The sequence below is a fragment of the Hylobates moloch genome, unplaced genomic scaffold (genome assembly GCF_009828535.3).
Source record: "Hylobates moloch isolate HMO894 unplaced genomic scaffold, HMol_V3 SCAFFOLD_20, whole genome shotgun sequence".
In the NCBI taxonomy this organism is placed as follows: Eukaryota; Metazoa; Chordata; class Mammalia; order Primates; family Hylobatidae; genus Hylobates; species Hylobates moloch.
This window is the reverse complement of record NW_026652295.1, coordinates 30,330,393-30,358,309: the sequence shown is the minus strand read 5'-3', so window position 1 is coordinate 30,358,309 and position 27,917 is coordinate 30,330,393. Positions and strand designations below refer to the sequence as shown.

Genomic DNA, 27,917 nt, shown 5'->3' with positions numbered 1-27,917 from the left:
GTGTTTTGTTTTGAGAAGGAGTCTTGCTCTGTCACCCAGGCTGGAGTGCAATGGCACAATCTAGGCTCACTGCAACCATCACCTCCCAGGTTCAAGCGATTCTCCTGCCTCAGCCTCCCCAGTAGCTGGGATTACAGGCACCTGCCACCACGTCCGGCTAATTTTTGTATATTTAGTAGAGACAGGGTTTCACCATGTTGGCCAGGCTGGTCTCGAACTCCTGACTTCAGGTGATCCACCTGCCTCAGCCTCCCACAGTGCTGGGATTACAGGCGTGAGCCACCACACCCGCCCTATTTGCATGATTTTTATTTGCAAAACAAAACCCACAACATAATTCCTGCAACCAAGAAGTTTATAGTCTCATGGGGAAACCGGATATTGAACACATTATAAGAAACTTCATCAGAATTGAAATGTAAGGAAAACGCACTAGTCTCCTGAAGGACGTAAAAAAGAAATCCAATTGGCAGGAAACAGTGGCATCTTCACGTAGACTTGGATACGTGGGGAAGTGGGTGTAGGTACGAGGAAGTGGAATGGAAGGGACCAGCCTTCAAGACGCTCCTAAGTGCTGTCGCTGAAGCTGTGGAGACTGTAACTTAGTCTGAGAGAGACAAGAGAAAGAGAAGGCCCGGGCGCAGTGCTGAAGGGAAGTTTTGTTTAGAGCTGGACCTGGTCAGTCTGGAGGAGAGGTGAGGAATAAGGGGGACGGAGCGGTGGAAGATTAGAGTAGAATCATACTAACATAATAAATCACATCATTAAAATTAGTCCTAGGGTTAATTATATACCAAAAGTGAAATGGGAAAGCTCATCGATAGCACAAGCGGAGGGCGACTGCCTTGGCAAGAAGTTGGGATCAATCCTGAGAATGGAGGGGAGGGCGGGTGTGATTTCAAAGGACTGACATGGAATGGAGGAAAGTTGAGGGCACTGGATCGTCTGGCTTTGTGGAAAGTGAAATCATATTTCAGGCCTGAAGGGCTGAGGCGGTTACTAGCTTTACAACAGTTGGAAAAGCCTGGAAATGTGGCTGGAGCAACTGTGAACACACTGAGCAGAGGAGGCAGGCGTGGGTAATAGCTACCAACAGCTCGGTTAGCCACGGGGCGGTTGGGGCCCTGAGAGTGCCACGGATGCACCCAGGGCAGCGCTCGGCACAACTGGACCGGAGAGGCACCACCCCTGGGAGCAGGTGGCAGCGCCTGCAGCCGAGAGAACGGGTGCGCGCGCGCGCTGCGGGATGCGGCGCGGGCGGGGCGCGCGGGGACGCGGAGCGGGTAGCGCCATGGGCAGCCGGGATTGGGGGGCGGGCCCGAGTGAGCGGGCCTCAGCGCGGCAATTGGCACGCACGCGCAGACTGGCCGCGGGGCCTGGAGGCACAGAGAGGGAGCGAGAAAGAGGGGGGTGTGGAACGTATTTCCGCTCTGGCGGACAAATAATCCCGGCCAAAGAGGAGGCAAGGCCGTCCGGCCCTTTAACCGCGTGGGGGTGCTGGTGAAGAAAGGGGGGTCGGTAAGGGGGGATCCTGTTCCTTTAATTCCCTCCCCTCTTCCTCCTCCCCGAGCCCTAGCCGACGCCGCCGCCGCGCGCGCGGGGCCTGGAACACACGGCACGAGCCGCCCCCGCCCCTCCCCCCTTACGCCCACGCGGAGCCGGCCCCGCGCGCGCGCGCGCGCCCCGTGCACCCCCGCGCCTGCGCGCTGCCCAGGCCCTGCCCGTGTGTGGGGGGCGCTGCCGGCCCCGGGGGGGTGGGGAAAATAGGGGATAAAAAAAACAGCGCGCGGAACCGGGCCAGGTGAGAGGAGCGTGCACTCAGGGTCGTGGGGCTGGGGGGGGGCGTGCCACAGAGCTCTGAGCGTGGGGGCAGGGCGTGCACGGTGCGTGCAGGCGGCGGGGGGAGGACGTGAAAAGCGCGTGCAAACGTGTAAGGGGGGGCGGAGGAATGAGGCAGCCGGTAAAGGGGACGGGGTGAGAAGAGCCTGCAACCGGGGCCACTTTGGAGTCCAGAGCCCCAGGCCTCTGGCCCCCCCTTTTCTCCGTCCTTCCACCGTGGGCGCGCGGGCTCGCCCCATCCTAGCGGGCTGCTGGGCTGGGGGGTGTGGACGCCGCTGCCCCGCCCCCGAGAACCACGCCTCCCTCCTCTCAGAGGGACAGCACCTCCCCAGGGTTGGGGAAACTGAGGAAGAGATCTGAAGACCGGGAGATCGGATGCTGGGGGGCTGGGCAAGAATGGGGGCGAGGGTCCTGGAGCCTTGGCTTCGGAGAGCCAGAGACCTTTGTCTCTGACCGGTTTCCTTCCCAACCAGGGTTGCCCACCCCCGCCACAATGGCCTCTGGGGTGGAAGTCCTGCGCTTCCAGCTGCCCGGCCACGAGGCCGCTACGCTACGGAACATGAACCAGCTCCGGGCAGAGGAGCGGTTCTGCGACGTGACCATTGTGGCCGACAGCCTCAAGTTTCGAGGCCACAAGGTCATCTTGGCCGCCTGCTCACCGTTCCTGCGGGACCAGTTCCTGCTGAACCCCAGCTCGGAGCTGCAGGTCTCCCTGATGCACAGTGCACGCATCGTGGCCGACCTGCTCCTCTCCTGCTACACGGGCGCCCTGGAATTCGCTGTTAGGGACATCGTCAACTACCTTACAGCCGCCTCCTACCTGCAGATGGAGCACGTGGTGGAGAAATGCCGGAATGCTCTCAGCCAGTTCATTGAGCCCAAAATAGGCCTCAAAGAGGATGGGGTCAGTGAGGCTAGCCTTGTGAGCAGCGTCAGCGCCACCAAGTCCCTCCTCCCTCCAGCCAGGACCCCAAAGCCAGCCCCGAAGCCCCCACCCCCACCTCCTCTACCCCCTCCACTCCTGCGGCCAGTGAAGCTGGAGTTCCCACTGGATGAGGACTTGGAGCTGAAAGCCGAGGAAGAGGATGAGGATGAGGATGAGGACGTGTCTGACATCTGCATCGTCAAGGTGGAGTCGGCCCTGGAGGTGGCACACCGGCTCAAACCCCCTGGAGGCCTGGGAGGGGGTCTGGGCATTGGAGGCTCCGTGGGTGGCCACCTTGGGGAGCTGGCCCAGAGCAGCGTGCCTCCCAGCACTGTAGCCCCACCGCAGGGTGTGGTGAAGGCCTGCTATAGCCTGTCGGAGGACGCAGAAGGGGAGGGCCTGCTGTTGATTCCCGGAGGCCGGGCCAGCGTGGGGGCCACCTCAGGCCTGGTGGAAGCAGCAGCGGTGGCCATGGCTGCCCGAGGGGCGGGGGGCAGCCTGGGGGCAGGGGGCAGCCGAGGACCCCTGCCTGGGGGCTTCTCAGGTGGAAACCCCTTAAAGAACATCAAGTGCACCAAGTGCCCGGAAGTGTTCCAGGGTGTGGAGAAGCTGGTCTTCCACATGCGGGCGCAGCACTTCATCTTCATGTGCCCTCGCTGTGGCAAGCAGTTCAACCACAGCAGCAACCTCAACCGCCATATGAATGTGCATCGTGGTGTCAAGTCACACTCGTGCGGCATCTGCGGCAAGTGCTTCACACAGAAGTCCACCCTGCACGACCACCTCAACCTGCACTCGGGAGCGCGGCCCTACCGCTGCTCCTACTGCGACGTGCGCTTCGCCCACAAGCCTGCCATTAGGCGGCACCTCAAGGAGCAACACGGCAAGACCACGGCCGAGAACGTGCTGGAGGCCAGTGTGGCCGAGATCAACGTCCTCATCCGCTAGCCGCACAGGCGTGGAGGCCAGGAGGCTGGGGTCCCTGGGCTGGGTGGGAAAAGGGCTCTTTGGCCCAGGAGAATTGGGGGTGGGGTGTCTGGGGCAGAAAGGTAAGAATGGGAGGCTAAGCAGATGCACACATCCTGAGAGAGGGAAGATGATTCCTTGAAGACTTGCTCTTGAGAGTGCAAGAAGCTGGAGCTGGGGACAGGGTTCTTGGAGTAGGCCAGGGGAAAACGGGGGTCCCAGAGAAAGATTTCCTTCTCTTAGAGGTGCATGTATATGTGGAGGGAGGGAAAGGGGTCCTATAGAACGAGGGAAGACAAAAATGTTTTATTCCTGGCTAAGGCTGCCCAGGGGAAGGTTCTGACATTTCTCGAGATAAGAAGGGTTGGGGGGTGGGTGGGAACAGGGAGGGAATCTGGCAGGAGGACATGCTTCTGCTTAGAATAGACCTGGGGTGAGGGAGTGGTAGGGGAAAAGATTATTGAGTCCCAGAAAAGGAAGGGGGAGACGTTCTTGCATGCTGGGGAAATGAGACTGCGAGTATGAGGCTTGCTGAAATTTGAGGGAGAACAAAGTAAGACGCCAGGTAAGAGAACATGGGGTGCGCATCCTGGGTAGATATTGGGAAGTGGGGGTACAATCGCAAGAACAATGGATAGTCATGGGGGTGGGGGGGGTAGGGCACTTAGAAAAGAAAGAACACAAGAAGGGCTGTTGGGAGGGAGGGAGAGGAGTAGAGACATACAGTATTTTTTAAGAAAAAACATATTTTTTAGGATTTTTTCTGGAGTTTGGGGTTTTAGTTTTTCTGCTTTTGTTTTCCACAAAATAAAAAACAAACAAAAAAAAGCTTTTTTTTTCCTTTACACCCTGGCAACTGCGTGTACATGACTATCCTGCCCTAGACAGCCTCTCCCTGTGATGCTGCATTCTTAATACCTAGAGGTCACAACTCATGCATGTCCCTTGCCTGAAGGAGCCCAGCCTTAAACATGGGAGAGGAGTGTGACAAGTGAGCTCCTCTGGTCAGGGACTCCCCCAAGTCCCCGCCCCCAGCCCTCCACCAGTTCTGCAATCTCAACACTTAGCCAGGTACCTCACAGTACAAGTGATTGGCAGTCGTGGGGATGCACATGAACTCTATTTGAAGGACTTAGGATCAGTGCTAGGGATGAGCTACAGGTGGCCAACCTGCCCACGGAAATTGTAAGCAGGAGTCTGTTTGGTCATATTTTGTCTGGGGTAAATGGTTCATGTCTTCAGGAAAGCTAAAAAAAAAAAAAGCTAAGTTTGGATTAAGGTGCAGGGAAAACTACAATTCCCAGAAAGCTCTGGAATAGTTAACCAAAGAGAACTACAGTTCCCAGAAGGCCTTTAATTGGCCTCAGGTGCCCCACCTGCCTGTGTCAAATACCGCGTGTGAAATCATACAGATCTTTTCCAAACTCGACCAAAATGTAATACCTAAAGGGATGGTACCCTAAATACAGCTATCGAGGTTGTCAATCTTGGTGTATATCATTTATACTTAAATTGTCCGCTGGGCTATGACCCACGGAGTACCTGACTGTGCTTATGAAGTGTTCGGCAAAAAAGGTTTACTTACTGCAGTGTCACCAGTCAGTAATGACGTTCGGGCCGCTGGGCTTACCTGGATCCCTAGTGCGTGTGGAGGTGTAACACGCCTGATATAAACAGAAGAGACATTTAGCCACAGGTTTTCAAAAGGGCACGCTGCTCCAGGGGACATGAAGCAGCATGCTAGAACCAGCCAAGAATAAAGGTGTCCTCCGCGTCCCTATCGCCCCCTTCTTGCTCGTTAGAAAGGCGAGGCCAAAACTGAGTCCGAGCTTTCTATCTGGTACCCAAAAACTAGAAAGGCAGAAAAGCAACCAGAGGCGGGAAAAGCCCAAGCAGGCCAGAGGAAATACAGCCGCTGCCGAGAGCCGGGAGGTTCAGAAGCTCCGCTTGTTACCTAAAACCAGATGGGGACAGAGACGCCACACCTGGGCCCAGGCGTGTCTCGCCCTCGGTCCCTGCAGAGCTGAGGCCAGGAATGACAGGAATTCTCCCTTGCAGCTCCCAGCTTAGGACGGTCACAGCCATCTCCGAGGCCGCTCTCAGGGGAAAATGGCCAGAAAGCATGTAGCGGCTCCTTTAAGGCTCCTCCTCGCCCGCCCTCCCTCGCCCACGTGACCCGGGGCGGCCGCGCGCCGGCTCGGCCCCCCGCGCAAGCGGCGATGGCGGCGGCGGCGGGAGCTGCAGCGGCGGCGGCCGCCGAGGTGCGGAAGGGGAGGGGGAGAGGCGGGTGCATGCCCGCGCGCGCGCCCGGGGGAAGCGCGCGCCCGTGCAATGCTCCGGGGGTGCAACGGGGCCGGGGGGCCCGGGCGGGACTTGCAGCAATCCGGGGGGCCAGCACCGGGGGCGGATGAGGGGACCAGGGGGTGGGAGGTGGGGGGAGTGGGCACGGAGGCGCGCGTGCAGCCGCCGGCTGCCCCTGAGTGGGCGGCGGGCGCCGGGGCCCCAGGAGCACGCGTGAGGGGCACGAGGGGCCGTCCACCGGGCTGGGGGGCAGCGGGTGCTGGAGGGGTTGGTGCCCGGGGTCCCCGCGGCCTGGGGGACAAAGGGGGAGCGGCGCGTGCAGCCGGGAGGAGGGGGCGGGGCCGGGGCGCGGAGGCCCCGCCCCCTCCCCCTCCTCTTCTCTCGGCCCCAGAGATGCGGGGTCTACCGAGAGGGAGGGGGTTGATGCGGGCCCGGGGTAGGGGTCGTGCGGCCCCTCCGGGCAGCCGAGGCCGCGGAAGGGGGGGGCCCCATAGAGGAAGAGGTAGGCCCCGGAGCCTACTCTCTCTTCCCAGGGCCCAGGCATCCTGGACCCCCCAACTCTCTACTGGGCTGACCAGCCCTCCTGTCCCTTGTCTCCCCTCCCAGGGGGAGGCCCCCGCTGAGATGGGGGCGCTGCTGCTGGAGAAGGAAACCAGAGGAGCCACCGAGAGAGGTGAGTGCAGCTAAAACGGGCCCCAATTGGACCGTCACCTTCCCTAAACGCAGGATCTCCTGAGCCCTTAGTTCTGAACTTTTTCTCTTCCTCTACAGTTCATGGCTCTTTGGGGGACACCCCTCGTAGTGAAGAGACCCTGCCCAAGGCCACCCCCGACTCCGTGGCGCCTGTTGGCCCCTCATCTCCAGCCTCTGTCACTGTCACTGTTGGCGATGAGGGGGCTGACACCCCTGTAGGGGCTACACCGCTCATTGGGGATGAATCCGAAAATCTTGAGGGAGATGGGGACCTCCATGGGGGCCGGATCCTGCTGGGTGAGAGGCTGGGTAGCCTAGGTGGTGGGTGGGAAATTTCTGACTCTGCCTTCTTTCTTATATTGCCTTCTGCCTGCCTGCCTGTTTTCTAGGCCATGCCACAAAGTCATTCCCCTCTTCCCCCAGCAAGGGGGGTTCCTGTCCTAGCCGGGCCAAGATGTCAATGACAGGGGCAGGAAAATCACCTCCATCTGTCCAGAGTTTGGCTATGAGGCTGCTGAGTATGCCGGGAGCCCAGGGAGCTGCAGCAGCAGGGCCTGAACCCCCTCCAGCCACCACTAGCCCAGAGGGACAGCCCAAGGTCCACCGAGCCCGCAAAACCATGTCCAAACCAGGAAATGGACAGGTGAGTGGGATGGGAGAGATGGGATAATCAACCATAAACCTTTGGTGAGCTCTTTTACAGTTTCACTTAAGGCTTCTACGCCATTTACTCATTCACATATTTAAGCAAGGGGCTACTGTGTGTCAAATATTAGGCTGTGCTTAATCTGAACCAACAGACAGGTTCCTTTCTTCCTGCAGTTCACGTTCTTGGGTGGTGAGAGTTTGATGTTAAAGAGTCAATTATATAGTTAATGTCTTAATTACTGTTATGATAATGACAAGGTAAGGGAATTTCAAACCACTCTTCCTTTCTACCTCAAAGCAAGCCCTTGGGGAACTCAACTGTCACTGCTCTATTTGTAAAGTTTTTCCTGGGAATCCCAGGAGATGAGGGCCACAGAAATAATAGAGGAGGGAAGTGACAAGGGCCCCAGAGGCCCAGAAGCTTTATGACCAAGTTCTAGGGTTCTTGGGTCACACCTATTGTTGACCTAAAGGAAAAGACTGAGGCAAACTTAACATTAAGTAGAGTATATTTGGGCAGGTTTTGAGGACAGCCTTCAGGAGCAAAGATTCAAGTTGCCCTGAAAATACACTCTGATTAGCAGCAGTTACAAGTAGGGGTTTTTCTGTTTGTTTTGTTTTGTTTTTGAAGACAGTTTCACTATGTTGCCCAGGCTGGTCTCAAACTGCTGGGCTTCAGCAGTCTTCCTGCCTTGACCTCCCAAAGTGCTGGGATTACAGGTGCAAGCCACCACAACCAGCCCACAAGTAGGTTTTTAAAGGAAAAGAAGATTGGATGACATGAAGATATTGAAAAAAAACAGGCTGACTCTGGGCACACTGCCTAGGAGTTAGCCCTGCTCTGGAAGGAGCCGCAAAAAGAAAAAAAAAAAAAGATAAAAATTTTTTAAAAGATTGAAAAAATAAAAATAAAGGAAAAGAAGAGGCAGTTCCTAAATTGTTTACTAGTTTACATTAGAATAACAAGCTATTGATCTGCTATACATTGTTCTTTGTCTCACAGATATTAGACACATGAAGATAATGGGTGAAGCAGCACCCTAGTCAGGTACAAAATGCCTTTAAGCAGTTGCCTCCAGGCATGGGCCCTAACGTTCCATACTGACTTCTCTCTGAGCCTGATCAATTTTGCCTGCTTCACATAGCACAGATCGCTGTGAGCTACCTTTCCTTTCTCACTATGATAAACATTAATTTTTATAGTTGTAGTTCATTTTGCAAAAAATAGGGAAGAAAAGGAAAATTGAATTTATAAATTAGATACAGTGAGAGATTAACAACAATAATAACATGATAGCGTAATCATAACAATAGGCTGGGCATGGCTTGCCTATAATCTCCACACTTTCAGAGGCCAAGGCCCGCAATCACTTGAGGTCAGGAGTTCGAGACCAGCCTGGAAAACATGGCCAAACCCCATCTCTAACTAAAAAATAATAATAATAAATTAGCCAGGCATGGTGGCATGCGCCTGTAATCCCAGCTACTCGAGAGGCTGAGGCAGGAGAATCGCTTGCAGTGAGCCAAGATCACACCACTGCAGTTCAGCCTGGGCAACAGAGCGAGACTCAAAAAAAAATAAAATAGCACAATTCTAACAATATGTCACCATCACTGCTGATAAACCGGATTAAGAGGGGACTAGTGTCACGTAAAATTTACCATCTAAAAAACATTTTTAGGCCAGACGCAGTGGCTCACACCTGTAATCCCAGCACTGTGAAGGCCGAGGCGGGAGGATCACCTGAGGTCAGGAGTTTGAGACTAGCCTGGCCAACATAGTGAAACCCTGTCTCTACTGAAAATACAAAAATTAGGCCAGACGGGGTGGCTCATGCATGTAATCCCAGCACTTTGGGAGGCCAAGGCAGGTGGATCACCTGAGGTCAGGAGTTCGAGACCAGCCTGACGAACATGGTGAAACCCCATCTCTATTAAAAATACAAAATTAGCCGGGCATGGTGGTACATGCCTGTAACACCCCGCTACTTGGGAGGCTGAGGCAGGAGAATCACTTGAACCCAGGAGGCGGAGGTTGAAGTTAGCCGAGATCCTGCCATTGCACTCCAGCCTGGACAACAAAACTCTGTCTCAAAAAAAAAAAAAATACAAAAATTAACCGGGCATGGTGGCGTGTGCCTGTAGTTCCAGCTACTCAGGAGACAGAGGTGAGAGAAACGCTTGAACCTGGGAGGTGGAGGCTGCAGTGAGCTGAGATCATGCCACTGCACTCCAGCGTGGGTGACAGAGTGAGACTCCATCTAAAAATTAAAAAATAAAAAACATTTTTAAGTATATAATTTAATGGTATTAAATACTTACATCATGTGTAATCATCAGTCACCATAACTCATCTTGTAAAACTGAAACTCTGTACTCATTAAAAAGTAGCTCTCCATTCCCTCCATCCCCTAGCCCCTGGCAAGGACCACTGTTCTTTCTTCCTCTATAAATTTGACTAAGTACCTATCTAAGTGTAATCAAACAGTATTTATCCTTTTGTGACTGGCTTATTTCACTTAGCATAAGTATTCAAGGTTCATCTATGTTGTAGCATGTCAGAATTTCTTTCCTTTCACCTGGGCAGCATACCAAGACCCCATCTCTAAAATAAGTTTGAAAGAATGTTTCAAAGGCCAGGCCCAGTGACACACACCTGTAATCCCGTACTTTCTGGGGAGAATCACTTGACACCAGGAGTTCAAGACCAGCCTGGGCAACATGGCAAGACCTCTTCTCCACCAAAAAAAAAAAATTAAGAAGACATTAGTTAGGCATTGTGACATGTGCCTGTAATTCCAGCTTCCCAGGAAGCTGAGACAGGAGGATGGCTTGAGCCCAGTTCGAGGCTAAAGTGAGCCATAGTTATGCCACTGCACTCCAGCCTGGGTAACAGAATGAGACCTTATCTCTTAAAAAAAGTATATCTTTCCTTTTTATGGCTGAATGTTATTCCATTGTGTATAAATGCCACATTTTGCTTATCCGTTCATCTGTCAGTGGCACTTGGGTTGCTTCCGCACCTCAGCTGTTGTGAATAGTCCTGCTGTGTACATGGCCACATATAAAAGGTCTTTTAACTTTGTTAAGCTTTGTTTTCTCATCTGTAAAATGGAAAAGGGCCTGCTCTGCATCGTTGCAGAGATACGTGTTAGTGTGCTTGACACTCTTCCTCTGAGGAAATAGCACCCGTGGTTGCCAGTTTGTGGCTACTGGAGCCTCACATGGCATTTGGAGGTGTGGCTTACTATCCTACCCCCACCTGGGGCTCCAGGTAAAACTGTAGGTACTCTCTGACCCTCAGTGTGCTCCTTCTCGGCCCACAGCCCCCAGTCCCTGAGAAGCGGCCCCCTGAAGTACAGCATTTCCGCATGAGTGACGATGTCCACTCACTGGGAAAGGTCACCTCAGGTCAGTCCCATCCCCCACCCCCGGTGGCTTGATGTGGCCTGTTCTGAAGGTTTCAGTGATAGGCCCCACACCATTCTCTCTCTTCTTCCAGATGTGGCCAAAAGGAGGAAGCTGAACTCAGGAGGTGGCCTGGTAAGCAGCAGAGATGGAGCCTCTACCGCCGGGGGTCTGCTCTGAGGGAGGCTCAGAGGTGGGGCTGCATCCCATCCTCAATAGAAATGAGCAGGGTGTCAGTGGCCTCAATTTTTCTGATCTTTTTCTAGTCGGAGGAGTTAGGTTCTGCCCGGCGTTCAGGAGAAGTGACCCTGGCGAAAGGGGACCCCGGGTCCCTGGAGGAGTGGGAGACGGTGGTGGGTGATGACTTCAGTCTCTACTATGATTCCTACTCTGTGGATGAGCGAGTGGACTCCGACAGCAAGGTGAGGCAGAGCTGGTCCACCCTCCCCGCCGGTGCTCCACCAGGGCCGGGGCTCACTGTCCAGTCCTCCTTGTTCCCTGTTTTTCTCCTTTCTGTCCTTTTTGTCTTCTGAATATCCACTAAGTCGTTGCCCCATGCTGTCTGTAACTCCTTTTTTTTTTTTGGGAGACAGAATCTTGCTCTGTCTCCCAGGCTGGAGTGCAATATCACGATCTGGGCTCACTGCAACTTCTGTCTCCAGGGTTAAAGCGGTTCTCCTGCCTCAGCCTCCAGAGTAGCTGGGATTACAGGCGCCCGCCACCACGCCCGGCTAATTTTTGTATTTTTAGTAGAGACGGGGTTTCCCCATGTTGGCCAGGCTGGTCTCTAACTCCTGACCTTAGTTGATCCGCCCACCTCGGCCTCCCAAAGTGCTGGGATTATAGGCGTGAGCCCCCTCACCCAGCTATAACTCATTTTCAATGTATATTCTGCCCATTTCATCCACAAAGGTCGCCACCACCTTGCACATTGGATTTAGTATTCTTTTTTTTTTTTTTTTTTTTTTTGAGACGGAGTCTTTCTCTGTCCCCCAGGCTGGAGTGCAGTGGCGCAATCTCGGCTCACTGCAAGCTCCGCCTCCCGGGTTCACGCCATTCTCCTGCCTCAGCCTCCCGAGTAGCTGGGACTACAGGTGCCCGCCAACACGCCCGGCTAATTTTTTGTATTTTTAGTAGAGACGGGGTTTCACCGTGTTAGCCAGGATGGTCTCGATCTCCTGACCTCGTGATCCGCCCGCCTCGGCCTCCCAAAGTGCTGGGATTACAGGCTTGAGCCACCGCGCCCGGCCTAGTATTCTTTTTTTTAATCAGCTAATGAAATGACCATTTAACAGACATGTACTATTTAAAATAAGAAAACAAAAAAAGAAATGACCAGAAAGCACTTTTTTAAAACATACATTATGCTGTTTATATAAAATTCAAAAGCATTCCATTGTCATTTATTTGCTTATTCCGTTGCTCTTTGTCTGGTTTTATCTTATATGTTTGCCTACATAGTAGAATGTTTAGTCTCTCTGGTTTTGCCTTTTATTTAATGTTTTATCATGAAAACTTGCAAGCATAATCAAAAGAGTAGAATAGGGAACCCCCATGTACCCATCACACAGCTCCAGCCATTATCAGTACACAGCCCATCTTGACCCATCTTGTACATCTCCCAGCACACACACCTACTAGGTTATTTTAAAGCAAATCCCACACCTCATATCATTTTACCTAAACATATTTCCATATAGATCTGTAAATATAAGGCCTCTTTTTGTCGTTCAACATCACTATACTACTGTTTTCACACCTAAAAAAAACTTACCGATTTCTTAATACCATCAAATATCCTGTCGGTCTTCACATTTCCTCAGCTCTCATAAATGGTTTTTGTCAAGATCCAAATGAGGCCCACACTTTGATTTGATTAACATTTGTCTTAGGTCAGCCGGGCGCGGTGGCTCGCGCCTGTAATCCCAGCACTTTGGGAGGCCAAGGCGGGCAGATCACGTGAGGTGGGGAGTTCAAGACCAGCCTGATCAACGTGGAGAAACCCCATCTCTACTGAAAAAAGTACAAAATTAGCTGGGCGTGGTGGTGCATGCGTGTAATCCCAGCTACTCGGGAGGCTAAGGCAAAAGAATCGCTTGAACCTGGGAGGCGGAGGTTATGGTGAGCCGAGATCATGCCATTGCACTCCAGCCTGGGCAAGAAGAGCGAAACTCTGTCTCAAAAAAAAAAAAAAAAAAGTTTGTCTTAGGTCTGTCTTGGTATTTTAGGTTTCTCCATCTTCTTTTTGTTTGTTTGTTTTTGTTTTTTGAGATGGAGTCTCACACTGTCGCCCAGGCTGGAGTGCAATGGCGTGATCTTGGCCCACTGCAAGCTCCACCTCCTGAGTTCAAGCAATTCTCCTGCCTCAGTCTCCCAAGTAGCTGGGATTACAGGCACCCACCACCAAGCCCAGCTAATTTTTTGTATTTTTAGTAGAGGCGGGGTTTCCCCATGTTGGCCAGGCTGGTCTCAAACTCCTGATCTTGTGTTCTGCCCACCTCGGCTCCCAAAGCGCTAGGATTACAGGCGTGAGCCACCACACCTGGCCTGATTTCCCCATCTTCTAAAAAAATTTTTTTGGCCCGGGAGTGGTGGCTCACACCTGTAATCCCAGCACTTTGGGAGACAGGTGCATCACCTGAGGTCAGGAGTTTGAGACCAGGCTGGCCAACATGGTGAAAACCCATCTCTAATAAAAATACAAAAATTAGCTGGGTGTGGTGGCGGGCACCTGTAATCCCAGCTACTCAGGAGGCTGAGGCAAGAGAATTGCTTGAACCCAGGAGGTGGAGGTTGCAGTGAGCTGAGATCACACCATTTAACTGCAGCCTGGGCAACGAGAGCAAAACTCAATAAATAAGTAAATAAATAAATAAATAAGAAGAAAGATTTTTTTTCTTGCCATTTATTTGTCAAAGAAACCAGGTCAGTTGTCCTACAGAATGTTTCCCATTTAGGAGTTGGCTGATTGGGTGGAGATTGACGTATCCTCTCTGCCCATATTTCTTGTAAACTGATAGATCTAGAGGCGGAATCAGCTTCAGGTGCCAAGAAGACTTGACAGTGGGTGCAAGTGCTTCTGGCCACATCACATCAGGATGCATGGAACATCTAATCTGGTCATTTTTCTTGTTAGTGATAAGATTGACCAGTGGGTTCAGGTGATGTCAGCCTGAACCTTTCATATAAAGTTTCTCATGAGCTTTGTGTCTAGTGTTTTTAGCAACCATTGGTGGTCTTGCCTGTTTATGAACATCATGAAAGGGGTATCAAACTATGTTTATCTTCTGGTACTTGCTTTTTGTTTTTTAACTTAATATCACATTACCAAGATCTGTGCACATTGCTGTCTGTAACTTTTTCACTGCTGTGTAATACTCCATGCACTCTCTCTTTATGGGGCCCTTTGTCTCCTATCCTACCCACACTCATCCCCAGCAGCCATCCATGGGTAGTGGCGGGGGGCAATGGTGGTGGTGGTTTTCTTTATCCACCTCATTGTCTGAGTCCTGGGGGTTGGATATGTCCTGTTCTGCCTCTCCCAGTCTGAAGTTGAAGCTCTAACTGAACAACTAAGTGAAGAGGAGGAGGAAGAAGAGGAGGAAGAAGAGGAGGAGGAAGAGGAGGAGGAAGAGGAAGAAGAAGAGGAAGATGAGGAGTCAGGGAATCAATCAGATAGAGTAAGAGACGGAGGCTGATATCTCCAGAGGAGTGGGAGACTGTGGGGCTGGAGGTCAGGTCCTGAAGGTGTTGGGGGGGCCTCTGGGTGTGAGGGTTCCTAACTCCTCCTGCTCCCGCTTCCCAGAGTGGTTCCAGTGGCCGGCGCAAGGCCAAGAAGAAATGGCGAAAAGACAGCCCGTGGGTGAAGCCATCTCGGAAACGGCGCAAGCGGGAGCCTCCGCGGGCCAAGGAGCCACGAGGTGAGGATGCTCTGCTGCTTTTGAGTGCCCTCCTCCAGCCCCCGCCCGGCCCCCCAGAGTGTGTGCACGCACACACACGCCTCGCATGTCCACCTGCATGTACCCACGCGTCCAGGCACCTGTGAGCTCGCACTCTCACTCTCTCTGTCTCTGTGTCAGGAGTGAATGGTGTGGGCTCCTCAGGCCCCAGTGAGTACATGGAGGTCCCTCTGGGGTCCCTGGAGCTGCCCAGCGAGGGGACCCTCTCCCCCAACCACGCTGGTAATTGCCAATTGCTGGGACAGGGAGCCACTAGGGGGCGACCTCAGGGCAGGAGGGAAAGGGAAGGAGGGGAACCACGCCAGAGCCGGGGTGTCCATGGCCAGGCTTTAGAGGTTCTGGGGCATGGGGGGGTGAGGTAGGGAGGAAGTGAGAGGACCCACCGGGGTCCCAGTGGGTGAGGTGCAGGGCCTCCCTCAGCTCCTCTTTTCCTCCATCCAAGGGGTGTCCAATGACACATCTTCGCTGGAGACAGAGCGAGGGTTTGAGGAGTTGCCCCTGTGCAGCTGCCGCATGGAGGCACCCAAGATCGACCGCATCAGTGAGAGGGCGGGGCACAAGTGCATGGCCACCGAGAGTGTGGACGGAGAGGTGGGGCCATGGGCTGGGGGGAGAGGTGCCTGGGCGTCCAGTCCCGGGCCCCAGCCTCACCCTCTCTTCTCACCTATCCTCACTGCGCACAGCTGTCAGGCTGCAATGCCGCCATCCTCAAGCGGGAGACCATGAGGCCATCCAGCCGCGTGGCCCTGATGGTGCTCTGTGAGACCCACCGCGCCCGCATGGTCAAACACCACTGCTGCCCGGGCTGCGGCTACTTCTGCACGGCGGTGAGTGACCAGTGGGGCAGACAGGTACCATTCACCGTGGCAGAGGGGGCCCCAGTAACCTGACCATGTCGTTTCCCTGCTCCCAGGGCACCTTCCTGGAGTGCCACCCTGACTTCCGTGTGGCCCACCGCTTCCACAAGGCCTGTGTGTCTCAGCTGAATGGGATGGTCTTCTGTCCCCACTGTGGGGAGGATGCTTCTGAAGCTCAAGAGGTGACCATCCCTCGGGGTGACGGGGTGACCCCACCGGCCGGCACTGCAGCTCCTGCACCCCCACCCCTGTCCCAGGATGCCCCTGGGAGAGCAGATACTTCTCAGCCCAGGTACTGGCCTCCCGCTTCTGTACCGGGTGTTCCCTACCCCACCCCTGTTGCTCCTGGACATGAGCTCCTTCTTCCACAGTGCCCGGATGCGAGGGCATGGGGAGCCCCGGCGCCCGCCCTGCGATCCCCTGGCTGACACCATCGACAGCTCAGGGCCCTCCCTGACCCTGCCCAATGGGGGCTGCCTTTCAGCCGTGGGGCTGCCACTGGGGCCAGGCCGGGAGGCCCTGGAAAAGGCCCTGGTCATCCAGGAGTCAGAGAGGTGAGTGGGGAATTGCTCAGGCACAGCAACTGGGGCTGAGGCCAGAGGAGTGGTGTCGAGGCTGATGCTGGAATCTGAGGCGCTCCCCTTCTCTCCCCGCTCCCGTGCTCCCTTGGCAGGCGGAAGAAGCTCCGTTTCCACCCTCGGCAGTTGTACCTGTCCGTGAAGCAGGGCGAGCTGCAGAAGGTGATCCTGATGCTGTGTGAGTGCCACCCATTCCTTCAGCAGACCTTGACCAAGCTCCATGTATATACCAGGCACTGGGCACAGGGCCAGGAGTACAGTCGTAAAGGATACAGTCCTTGCCCTGAAGGACTTAGTGTAGTGGGGAAAAGACATATGTAACCCGTGACGATGCGGATGGTGGTGACTCATAGGTGCTGGGTCCTATTCTGAGTGCCTATACGTGTTAGCCTCGGCTTGCACAGAGAGGTTAGGGACCTCGCACAGTGCACAGTGGTACTGAGAAGCAAGGCAGGGTTTGAATTCAGGCAGAGCTGATGCCTTTGACTCCTTATTCTGATAAATGCTGTGGTGGAGGCAAGCTCAGAGAATGCCAGGAGGGGCCCTGACCCAGCTTGGGGCCCTGAGAAGCCTTCCTGAAAGAAGTGCCACCTGCCCCCTAGCTTGCTTACCACTTGTCCCTCCCTCTCCCGGTGTGGCGGGCTCTCCCCGCAGTGGACAACCTGGACCCCAACTTCCAGAGCGACCAGCAGAGCAAGCGCACACCCCTGCATGCAGCCGCCCAGAAGGGCTCCGTGGAGATCTGCCATGTGCTGCTGCAGGTCAGCACGGGCCCGGCCCCATGCCTCATTCACCAGGCCCTTAGGCCCCTCCCCTGCCCCATGCCTCCCTGGTGCCAGCCCTCCTGCCCCCTCACAGGCTGGAGCCAACATAAATGCAGTGGACAAACAGCAGCGGACGCCACTGATGGAGGCCGTGGTGAACAACCACCTGGAGGTGGCCCGTTACATGGTGCAGCGTGGTGGCTGTGTCTATAGCAAGGTGTGCGCGCAGGCAGCAGGGCGTGGCCCCCGGAGTCAGGGACCAGGTTTGGGGTGCCAGCCGGAGGCTCATTTGCCCATGTCTCCCTCAGGAGGAGGACGGCTCCACCTGCCTCCACCACGCAGCCAAAATCGGGAACTTGGAGATGGTCAGCCTGCTGCTGAGCACAGGACAGGTGGACGTCAACGCTCAGGTCAGCAGCCCACCCAGCCCAGCCCCTCCAGGTCCCTGGTGCCTGGGTTCCTTGGCTCAGCCTCAGGCTTTGGGCCCCGTTTCCTACATCTGACCTCACACTGCTCGTGTCTGTCCCCATTGCTTTCTTCTTCCTCATTTGTATTGCTCTTCATTCTTTTCTTTCTCCTGTTTCTTTCTCTTTATCAAGTTTCAGAATAATCAGTTCCTGTCTTAATCTCTGAAAGTGTCCAGTGAGGCTTTTTATTGACTCTTGGGTTGTCATACATTGGATGTGTTTTAGTCATTTATTGGTATTCTTCTCAGTCTTTGAATTATTCCATCATTGTCCAGGAGAAGCCCCTTCAAGAGGCCCCTGTGGTGTGACATGACCCAGTGGCCCAGTGGCCTTTGAGAGCCTCCTGACCTTTCAGCACATTTCCTGCCCCCGACTCAGAATCCACCATTTCTCTAAGAAACTCTGCTTCCTTTATGGGAAACTTTTTTTTTTTTTTTTTTTTTTTGAGATAGAGTCTCACTCTGTCGCCCAGGCTGGAGTGCAGTGGCGTGATCGCAGCTTACTGCAAGCTCCGCCTCCCAGGTTCACGCCATTCTCCTGCCTCAGCCTCCCGAGTAGCTGGGATTACAGGTGCCCACCACCACGCCCGGCTAATTTTTGTATTTTTAGTAGAGACTGGGTTTCACTATATTGGCCAGGCTGATCTTGAACTCCTGACCTCGTGAGCTACCGTGCCCGGCCAGAAGCATTTTTTTAGAGAATACAGTCTATGTTCCTAGGAGTGTTTATTGTTATTGGATTGTCGCTGCTTCTAGGACTTTTGAGTGGGCAGACTTAGGAAATTTTTGTTTGTTTGTTTTTTCTTTTAAGAGAGGGTCTTGCTATGTCACCCAGGCTGAAGTACAGTAGCAGTTCACAGACAGTCATAGCTCACTGCAGCCTCAAAATCCTGGGCTCAAGTGACCCTCCCATCTCAGTCACATGAGTAGCTGAGACTGCAGGCACGTGCCTCCATGACCAGCTCCTGGCTGTATTTTTTGGAAAGAGAACAGTTACTCACTTTATTTTCTCTCCGGCATCAGGCAGTAGACACTACTAGTCCCATTTTTTAGATGAAGGAACTGCGACTCAGAGACGTTAAGTGACTTACCCAGGGTCCCACAGCTTGTGAATGGTGGAGCTGGGATTCACACACACAGCCAATCTTGACCATTTGCTGCTTTGGTGAGCAGGGCCAGCTGCCCCCACCCTCACTCCCTTCCCACCCACAGGACAGTGGGGGGTGGACGCCCATCATCTGGGCTGCAGAGCACAAGCACATCGAGGTGATCCGAATGCTACTGACGCGGGGCGCCGACGTCACCCTCACTGACAACGTGAGTGAGAGTTTGGTTGAGGTAGGGCAGCCCCAGGCCCCTGAGCAAGGTGGAGGCTGGATTCAGGGGCCCAGCTGCCTGCACCTCATCTGTTCCCCTCCTACCTCCACAGGAGGAAAACATCTGCCTGCACTGGGCCTCCTTCACAGGCAGCGCCGCCATTGCCGAAGTCCTTCTGAATGCACGCTGCGACCTCCATGCTGTCAACTACCACGGGGACACCCCCCTGCACATCGCAGCTCGGGAGAGCTACCATGACTGCGTGCTGTGAGCCCCTGCCCCGCCCTTGATGCCCCTGCCCCCACTTCTTGCAGCCTCAGACCCCACATTGGGCATCCTGTCCCCTCTTCAGGTTATTCCTGTCACGTGGGGCCAATCCTGAGCTGCGGAACAAGGAGGGGGACACAGCATGGGACCTGACTCCCGAGCGCTCCGACGTGTGGTTTGCGCTTCAACTCAACCGCAAGCTCCGACTTGGGGTGGGAAATCGGGCCATCCGCACAGAGAAGATCATCTGCCGGTGAGCCCTGGGCCCCTCTCTGCACCCAAGACCACCTTCTCCCCAACCCATGCCCTCCCCAGGCTCCATTGCATCCTCACAACATTCCCCAACCCCTCCCCATGCACCACTGAATCCCCAGAACCATCTACAGGCCCCCTCCCCAGTAGGGTTGCCAGATATAGCAAATAAAAATAGAAGATACCCAGTTAAACTGGAATTTCAAATGCACGGATGCATACTTTTTTAGTGCGAGAATGCCCTGTGTAATTTTTGGGACATAGTGCACTAAAAAGCTATTTCTTATTTATCTAAAATTTTATGTTAACTGGCTGTCCTGCATCTTACCTGGCAACCTTACTCCCCTGCCCCCAGCCCCAGGAACCTCCCCAACTCTCTTCCTTGTACCTGGAGTAGCTCATCACCCCCTTTTCTAGCCTCCCAGCCCCTTCTTCCCATCTTCTGCAGGGACGTGGCTCGGGGCTATGAGAACGTGCCCATTCCCTGTGTCAACGGTGTGGATGGGGAGCCCTGCCCCGAGGATTACAAGTACATCTCGGAGAACTGCGAGACGTCCACCATGAACATCGACCGCAACATCACCCACCTGCAGGTGAGTAGGGGGCCCGGGGCCTCCCCAAAAGGACACCGAGAGCTGCCAAGTACAGTTGGACAAGCTTCAAACCAACAAAGGCACCTGGCCAAGGAAGGGTTGGCTGAAAGGGAGCCCTGGTGTGGGGTCGCATCCACCCCAGGGGAGGGATCCTTTTCCTAGGTCACAGCAAGGTATCATATGAGCTCCCAGTAGCCCTGGGGACACCACCATACTGATTACCCGCCACCCTAGGACCATCACCACCCATTGTTGTAACACATGGACCCCACAGAAAGGACAGTGGTGGCCGGGCGCAGTGGCTCATGCCTGTAATCCCAGCATTTTGGGAGGCCGAGGTGGGCAGATCACAAAGTCAGGAGATCGAGACCATCCTGGCTAACACAGTGAAACCCCGTCTCTATTAAAAATACAAAAAAATTAGCCGGGTGAGGTGGCGGGCGCCTGTAGTCCCAGCTCCTTGGGAAGCTGAGGCAAGAGAATGGCGTGAACCAGGGGGCGGAGCTTGCAGTGAGCCGAGATCGCGCCACTGCACTCCAGCCTGGGCAACAGCGAGACTCCGTCTCAAAAAAAAAAAAAAAAAAAAGACAGTGGTTATGGGGTCAGGGGGCACCGAGAGTAGAGGGGCCCAGACCGATCATGGGGTTGAGCTGACCCCTGCCTCCTCTCCCCAGCACTGCACGTGTGTGGACGACTGCTCCAGCTCCAACTGCCTGTGTGGCCAGCTCAGCATCCGGTGTTGGTATGACAAGGTGCGTGCCCCTTGCCTTGGCCACAGACACCTGGCCCCTCCTTCAGAGGAGCCAGCCTCCAATAGGCCAGCTCCCTGGGACCTTGTCCCTCACCTCCTACCCTGTGGGGGAAGTGACTGAGAGGACTGGGCAAGGCCTGGGAATCCTGGGACAGCGATGGGCATGTGCCCAGGTCTGTGCAAACCAGGGATGATGCTTCTGCATTTCCTGCTCTCGAATCTCAGAGTCTGTGTGACCTCCCCAACCCTAACTTCCCTGTCTCTGGGTTGGGTTCGGCAGTGGATTTTTCTGTAGAGTCTTGGAGTTCCTGGGCGGGCAGCTGAGGTGGCGCCCACAGAGAAACCACTGTCCTCCCCTCCGCACCCTAGGATGGGCGATTGCTCCAGGAATTTAACAAGATTGAGCCCCCGCTGATTTTCGAGTGTAACCAGGCGTGCTCATGCTGGAGAAACTGCAAGAACCGGGTCGTACAGAGTGGCATCAAGTGAGGCCCTGCTCCACAGCCCATCGTCTCCCCACCTCACCCTTTCCTCACTGCCCCTGGGGCTTTTCCAGGGCCTCCACCCGACAGCGCCCTCTCTCCTACCCCCAGGGTGCGGCTACAGCTCTACCGAACAGCCAAGATGGGCTGGGGGGTCCGCGCCCTGCAGACCATCCCACAGGGGACCTTCATCTGCGAGTAAGTCGCCGAGAGCACCTTAACACCTGGTGGGATATATGGCCACTGCTGACTGCCAGGCCTCCCTCTCAGCCCTCTGCCCTGATGAGTCACATGTCTCCATCTGGCCACTCTCCAGCCAGCCTCCTGACCCCTATTCCTGCAGCTGAGCAGCCAGCCTCCTCTGACCCCCATCCCCGCAGCTGAGAATGGCACCTGCCTCCACTCTGCCCAGACCTCAGAGCTGCTCTTCCTGCCCCTCCACCCGCTCCTCGCCCTTCCTAGCTGGAGAAAGTGCCAGTTTGGGAGACAAACAGACTTGGGTTTGAGCCCCTCTCTGCTTCTGGATGTCCTTGGCCAAGTTACTTAACCTCTTTGAGCCTTATTTTTCTTGTCTGTAGAATGGAGGTGATAACAGATACCTATCTGTCCACCTCCTCAGGGGCCTGTCCCTCTCTATCAGTTCTTTCTCTGCTCAGCATCTGTAATCTCCCCCTTTCTCTTGGCTCCCATCCCACAACTCTCAATCTTACCTTGGTCTCCTTTGGCCCTTATTTTTTTATTTTATTTTATTTATTTTTTGAGACAGAGTTTCACTCTTGTTGCCCAAGCTGGAGTGCAGTGGCACAATCTTGGCTCACTGCAGTCTCCACCTCCCAGGTTCAAGCGATTCTCCTGCTTCAGCCTCCTAAGTAGCTGGGATTATAGGCACGCACCACCACACCCGGCTAATTTTTTGTATTTTTAGTAGAAACGGGGTTTCACCATGGTAGCCAGGCTGGTCTCGAACTCCTGACCTCAGATGATCCGCCCACCTCGGCCTCCCAAAGTGCTGGGATTACAGGCGTGAGCCACCGCACCTGACCATTCTTTGGCCTTTAAAAAAGATAGTCCTTAGGCCGGGCACGGTGGCTCACGCTTGTAATCCCAGCACTTTGGGAGGCCGAGGCGGGCGGATGACAAGGTCAGGAGATCGAGACCACAGTGAAACCCCGTCTCTCCTAAAAATACAAAAAATTAGCCGGGCGTGGTGGCGGGCGCCTGTAGTCCCAGCTACTCGGAGAGGCTTAGGCAGGAGAATGGCGTGAACCTGGGAGGCGGAGCTTGCAGTGAGCCGAGATTGCACCACTGCACTCCAGCCTGGGCGACAGAGCAAGACTCCGTCTCAAAAAAAAAAAAAAAAAGATAGTCCTCTAACCATACTTGCCTGTTCAAGAGACCATCCAGTTTCTCTCCATCATGTCATCTCAACTTCTCTGGCAAGCAGCCCCTTCCTGCTGGGCCTCCGTTTCCCCACCATCCACTCACTGCCTGTCCCTGCCAAAATCGGCCTTTGCCCTTCCCGCTCTGCTGAAGCTGTCTCTTGACAGTCACTTCTCACCCACGTCCTCTCTGTGTGTCTGAATCTCCCGTGTCTGCTCACCCTCCTTAGATAGCTGGCTCCTCTCCTCCCTCTGGTGTCCAGATATGTGTGGCTGCTCTTGCCCCGAATCATGCCTTGAGTTCCTTGCCACTTCTGTACCTCTGGCTCTTCCTGCAGTACTGGCCCCTCTCCTGTTCCATATCGCCCCTTCTTGCTGGGTGGCTCCTAGTATACAAACCTCTCTGTGTCCAAACCCGAACTTCCCCACCCAGGCCAACTGCCCCTACACACTAATCCCCTTAACCACAGAGCTTGTCGTCTGTCTCTATGCTGACTGAAGGCTCCCTCTGTCAAGGCTGGAATGCTGCCCTTTCACTTGCCCACCACTGCTGCTCCAGGCCTTCCCTTCCCCACACCTGCCAGCCCTGCCTATTCCAGATTCCACGGGCTTGTGAGGAGAGATGGGGCCTGGAGGCGCCTCCTAGGAGCCCACACTCACCTTCAGAACCATGGATTCCTGTCCCACAGGTATGTCGGGGAGCTGATCTCTGATGCCGAGGCTGATGTGAGAGAGGATGATTCTTACCTCTTCGACTTAGACAACAAGGTGATCAGGAGACCCTCCTTACCCTGCTGCTCCCCAGGGCTGGCTTTCAGGAGCCTCTGGGAAGTCAGCAAATGGAAACCTGGGGAGGAGGGACTGGGGAAGTCAGTGGGTGGGGAGGGCAATCAGGCAAGCAGGGTCAGGGGAGATGTGAAGAGTGCCATCCCCCTGCCCCAGGATGGAGAGGTGTACTGCATTGATGCCCGTTACTATGGCAACATCAGCCGCTTCATCAACCACCTGTGTGACCCCAACATCATTCCCGTCCGGGTCTTCATGCTGCACCAAGACCTGCGATTTCCACGCATCGCCTTCTTCAGTTCCCGAGACATCCGAACTGGGGAGGAGCTAGGGTGAGACTAGGGGCCTCTAGGGGCTCTGCCAGGGGGTGGGAGACGCAGCAAACCTGGGACCTGAAGGCTGGCAGGTACCTGGTGTCCAGGCATGGAGTAGTGCAGAGCTTCTCAGATTTCAGTGTACATAAGTATTTCCTGGAGGACTTGGTGAAACAGTCCTGCGCCTCCCAGAGAGATTCTGAATCAGTAGGCTTGCGATGGGGCCCAGGATTCTGCATTTCCAACAAGTCCCCAGGCAATGCTGATGCTGCAAGTCCATAGAACATACAAGGGGCTCAGATTCCATCTGGAGAAGATAGGTTGGGTGCCGGGTCCCTCTCAGGGAGCAGGATCCACAGGGTCTTCAGGGTGGGCTCTTGGTGGGTGGGTCCAGGTCCCACAAGTTCCTGTTTTCCTCTGACAGGTTTGACTATGGCGACCGCTTCTGGGACATCAAAAGCAAATATTTCACCTGCCAGTGTGGCTCTGAGAAGTGCAAGCACTCAGCCGAAGCCATTGCCCTGGAGCAGAGCCGTCTGGCCCGCCTGGACCCACACCCTGAGCTGCTGCCCGAGCTCAGCTCCCTGCCCCCTGTCAACACATGAGAACGGACCACACCCTCCCTCCCCAGCATGGATGGCCACAGCTCAGCTGCCTCCTCTGCCACCAGCTGCTCGCAGCCCATGCCTGGGGGTGCTGCCATCTTCTCTCCCCACCACCCTTTCACACATTCCTGACCAGAGATCCCAGCCAGGCCCTGGAGGTCTGACAGCCCCTCCCTCCCAGAGCTGGTTCCTCCCTGGGAGGGCAACTTCAGGGCTGGCCACCCCCCTGTTACCCATCCTCAGTTGAAGTTTGATGAATTGAAGTCGGGCCTCTATGCCAACTGGTTCCTTTTGTTCTCAATAAATGTTGGGTTTGGTAATAAACTGCAATTTTTGTGTTGGGGTGGGGAGAAAGCATACTCGGCTAGAGGGAATGTGGGTCCAAGGGCCAGAATAGGATGGGAAGCAGGCTGGACAGGTGTGGCTGGTGTGACGGCCGCCCAGTGCGGGGCAGTGAGGTGGGGGGCCACTATGAAGATCCAGTTTTCCCAGGCGCGGTGGCTAACACCTATAATCCCAGCACTTTGGGAGGCCGAAGCAGGCGAATCACCTGAGGTCAGGAGTTCAAGACCAGCCTGGCCAACATGGTGAAACCCCATCTCTACTCAAAATCAAAAACATTTGCTGGGCGTGGTGGCAGGCACCCGTAATCCTGGCTACTCGAGAGGCTGAGGCAGGAGAACCGCTTGAACCCAGGAGGCGGAGGTTGCAGTGAGCCAAGATTGAGCCACTGCACTCCAGCCTGGGCAACAAGAGCGAAACTCCGTCTCGAAAAAAACGGACCTCTTTAATCTTTGGCGGGAGCATGTTGGGAGTGTACGGCAGTTAAGGTAGTTTGCGAGATTATAAAGCGTTTTCTTATCAGAGCACGCCAGGTCGTTCACTGTGGTCCATAGTGCCCCCAGGAAACAGCCCTGAGCCCCCGTCCCAGGCTCCAGCTCCCCAGCCCGCTGGGCACAAAGTTGAGAAGAAGGAACTAGAGTGTGTCGGGGACCACAGGCGGGGGTGGGGCTGTGACGTGTGGGAGGGCGGGGCGGGCAGCAGGTGAGACGCCAGGTCTCCGGGGCTCCAATCACTCCAGAGACTGAGCCATGGGGAGAAAGCAGCGGGACGAGGATGACGAGGCCTACGGTGAGACTGGGGCGAGGCCCGGGACCCTGTGGAGGGAGAGGAGGATGGGTGCTTTGGGAATGGTGTCTGGGGCTGGCTCCAGGGAGAGGAACTAAGGAGAGTCCTGTGTCCCTGAGGGGAGGGCCCGGGAACCGGGAGCCATGGAGGGAGGGAGTCAGGGTCCTGGGAGGAGGATGGGGCTCCGGGGCTGAGGCTGTTGCTGGGGAGCCCATAGAGAGTGAAGCTGGGTGCCTCTGAGGAGTTTGGGCTGAGGTCCTTGGGAGGAGGGGGGGATTTCAGGCCTGGACTCTGGGTCCCTAAGGGCAGGGCCCTAGGAAACAAAGCCGAGATGTAAGGTGGCAGGTTGGGGCCCTGAGCAGAAGGGGGCTGGAGGCTGGGAGTGTCCTGTGCTGCAGAGCCTGCAGCGGGTGAGGCCAGGGTCAGCCTGGAGGCTGGGTCCCTGAGGGGGAAAGCTGCTTGTGGCCTGCCGGCTCCCTTGAGGAGTGAGGGGACCCTGAGTGGGCTGGCCTCTGCCTGCCAGGGTCTCTGGGAGAAGTGGCAGAGGGAGTGGGTTCGGCTGGGGGTCCCTGTGAGGCGTTGGGGCTGAGGGTCTTTGTGGAAAGGGGGCTGGGGTCCTGCTTAGGGGTCTCTGTGAGGAGCTAGGAGCAGGAGCTGGTCTTGGGGTACTCTGAGGAACAGAGACAGGGCCCCTGGGGTTCCTGTGAAGGGTGAGGCCTGAGGGGAGAAACAGCAGGGAGCCTGTTTCCAGAATCTGCGAGGAAAAGGGGCTGGGGTTCTGAGGAGAGAGGGAGCTGGGGACCGGCCTCCAGATCCCCATGAGCAGTGAAGGCTGGGAACTCACCTGCGGAGGCCCCCCTGGGCTTCTGGTCTGAAGGGGAAGGAACCCCTATGAGGGACCTTCTCGAGGAGAGGCTTGAGTCCCTTAGGGCCATAGGGGAGCGGGCAGTGAGGACTCTCGAGTAGACTTCCTGGAGCAGCTTCAGGTCAATCATTGTCCATGAGCCATGGAGGGACAGAGTCCAGGGCACCTGGGGAAAGTGGACCCCACCCGCCCCTTCCCAGACTACTGCCCAGCCCTCGGCCCTCCCTCCTTAGCGCCCACAAGGAACCCTGACTGCCCGGCCCTCCTCCTCCCTGTGTGTGTACTCAGGGAGGACCAGGAACTCAACGTGCCTGCAATCTCTATGGCCAGGCTCAGGTGTCACTCTGACTACTGGCCCAGAGCCCGGAGCACACTGTGGCCAGGGGACTGAGGTCCCACCAGAGTGAGGATGTACAGGGCCGCTTCCCTCCCCAGGCCCTGCTGGGGTTGACACCTTTGTCTCCAGTTTCTTTCCCCATAGCCTTGAGCCAGAGGGTAAGGTAGGGCCTGGGGCAGACGGGGGAAGAGGCTATGACCTCCCTGAGGGGCTGTGGGTCTGTGTGGTCCCTGGGCAGGGATTAGGGAGGAGACAGGGATGAGAATGAGGGAGTGAGAGCCACTGGGAGTCCCACATCCCAGCTAAAGGGAGACTCAGGAGAACCGTGCCAGGGTAGGGCAGGGGACCAAGGCCATTTCCCAGACTGACTGCCTTGAGATGTGAGCCGGAAACTATAAAGGCCTTCCTTCCCCTCCCCATGGCAGCCTGGGTGGAGTTCCCAGGGAGCTGCTGAGCTGCTGACCAGGCCTGGATCCTACCTTTCCTGCTCCCCAGTTTTCCCCTCCTGCCAGTCCTGCCCTAGCCCATCTCCCTCCAAACACCTGAGGCCTGGGTAGGATCCTGGGGCTAGGAGGACTCAGCAGGACAAGATATGCAGAGAGAGACTCATCCTCCACACCTCTTCCCATGTCCCTCAGGGAAGCCAGTCAAATACGACCCCTCCTTTCGAGGCCCCATCAAGAACAGGTGAGCTCTGGGCACTGCTCCGGGGGCTGGCGGGGGTGGTGGGTGCAGTGTGGAATCCAGTATTTGCTTTGTATTTGCTAAAATATTAGTAAGAAACTTGTGAAAAAGAGAAACTCCTGCCCCAGATGGGTGGTGCTCTGGGGGGATTGTTGTGTGTCTGGAGCAGGCATCGAGGGCTTCCCAGGTCTGGGGGGATGTTCTGTTTCTTGACTTAAGTGCCGGCTTCACAAGTGGGAGAACTCACCCAGCTGAGCCCTTGGGAGTTGTGTGCTTTTCTGTCTTTTACTTGAGAAGAAAGTTTATCCACCCAGAAAAAGGTTTTCTTTCTGTGTTTTGGAGATGGGGGTTCACTGCAGGCTCGAACTCCTGTGCTCAAGTGATCCTCCTGCCCTAGCCTTCCGAGTAGCTGGGATTACAGGCATGCACCATCACACCAGGCTAATTTCTTTGAGATGGGAATCTCACTATGTTGCCCAGGCTGATCTCAAACTCCTGGCCTCAAGGGATTCCCCTGCCTCAGCCTCCCAAGTAGCTGGTATTACAGTCATGAGCCACTGTGGCTAGCTAGGTTTTCTAAATAAAATATTTTAAAAAAATTAGCCGGGCAGTAGTGGCACGCGCCTGTAATCCCAGCTACTCGGGAGGCTAAGGCAGGAGAATTGCTTGAACCCAGGAGGCAGAGGCTGCAGTGAGCCAAGATTGCACCACTGCTCTCCAGTCTGTGACAGAGTGAGATGCTGTCTCAAAATA

At 55.2% G+C, this 27,917-nt stretch overlaps 2 protein-coding genes across 9 annotated transcripts; both read left to right on the top strand.

Annotated features, from left to right (window-relative positions):
* Positions 1-1,394: 1,394 nt before the first annotated feature.
* Positions 1,395-4,879, top strand: ZBTB12 (zinc finger and BTB domain containing 12). 2 transcript variants are annotated; one of them, XM_032141339.2, is made up of 2 exons: positions 1,395-1,518; positions 2,313-4,879. In XM_032141339.2, the coding sequence occupies exon 2, from the start codon at positions 2,333-2,335 to the stop codon at positions 3,710-3,712; it is 1,380 nt and encodes a 459-aa protein (XP_031997230.1). In that variant the 5' UTR covers positions 1,395-1,518; positions 2,313-2,332; the 3' UTR covers positions 3,713-4,879. The 2 variants fall into 2 exon arrangements, with proteins under 2 accessions (XP_031997230.1, XP_031997229.1); XM_032141338.2 differs by lacking the exon at positions 1,395-1,518 and adding an exon at positions 1,555-1,801.
* A 1,048-nt stretch (positions 4,880-5,927) lies between these two features.
* On the top strand, positions 5,928-24,480 carry EHMT2 (euchromatic histone lysine methyltransferase 2). 7 transcript variants are annotated; one of them, XM_032141328.2, is made up of 28 exons: positions 5,928-5,991; positions 6,638-6,704; positions 6,803-7,021; positions 7,114-7,367; positions 10,699-10,783; positions 10,875-10,915; positions 11,047-11,202; positions 14,326-14,460; positions 14,586-14,700; positions 14,860-14,961; positions 15,182-15,330; positions 15,423-15,566; positions 15,653-15,888; positions 15,968-16,150; positions 16,270-16,352; positions 16,829-16,935; positions 17,033-17,155; positions 17,247-17,348; positions 18,617-18,721; positions 18,834-18,988; positions 19,074-19,241; positions 19,689-19,833; positions 20,508-20,585; positions 20,954-21,069; positions 21,178-21,264; positions 23,135-23,213; positions 23,388-23,563; positions 23,970-24,480. In XM_032141328.2, the coding sequence occupies exons 1-28, from the start codon at positions 5,950-5,952 to the stop codon at positions 24,148-24,150; spliced, it is 3,633 nt and encodes a 1,210-aa protein (XP_031997219.1). In that variant the 5' UTR covers positions 5,928-5,949; the 3' UTR covers positions 24,151-24,480. The 7 variants fall into 7 exon arrangements, with proteins under 7 accessions (XP_031997219.1, XP_031997218.1, XP_031997220.1 ...); XM_032141327.2 differs by having other exon boundaries at positions 18,617-18,742; XM_032141329.2 differs by lacking the exon at positions 14,860-14,961.
* The last annotated feature ends 3,437 nt before the right edge of the window (positions 24,481-27,917 follow it).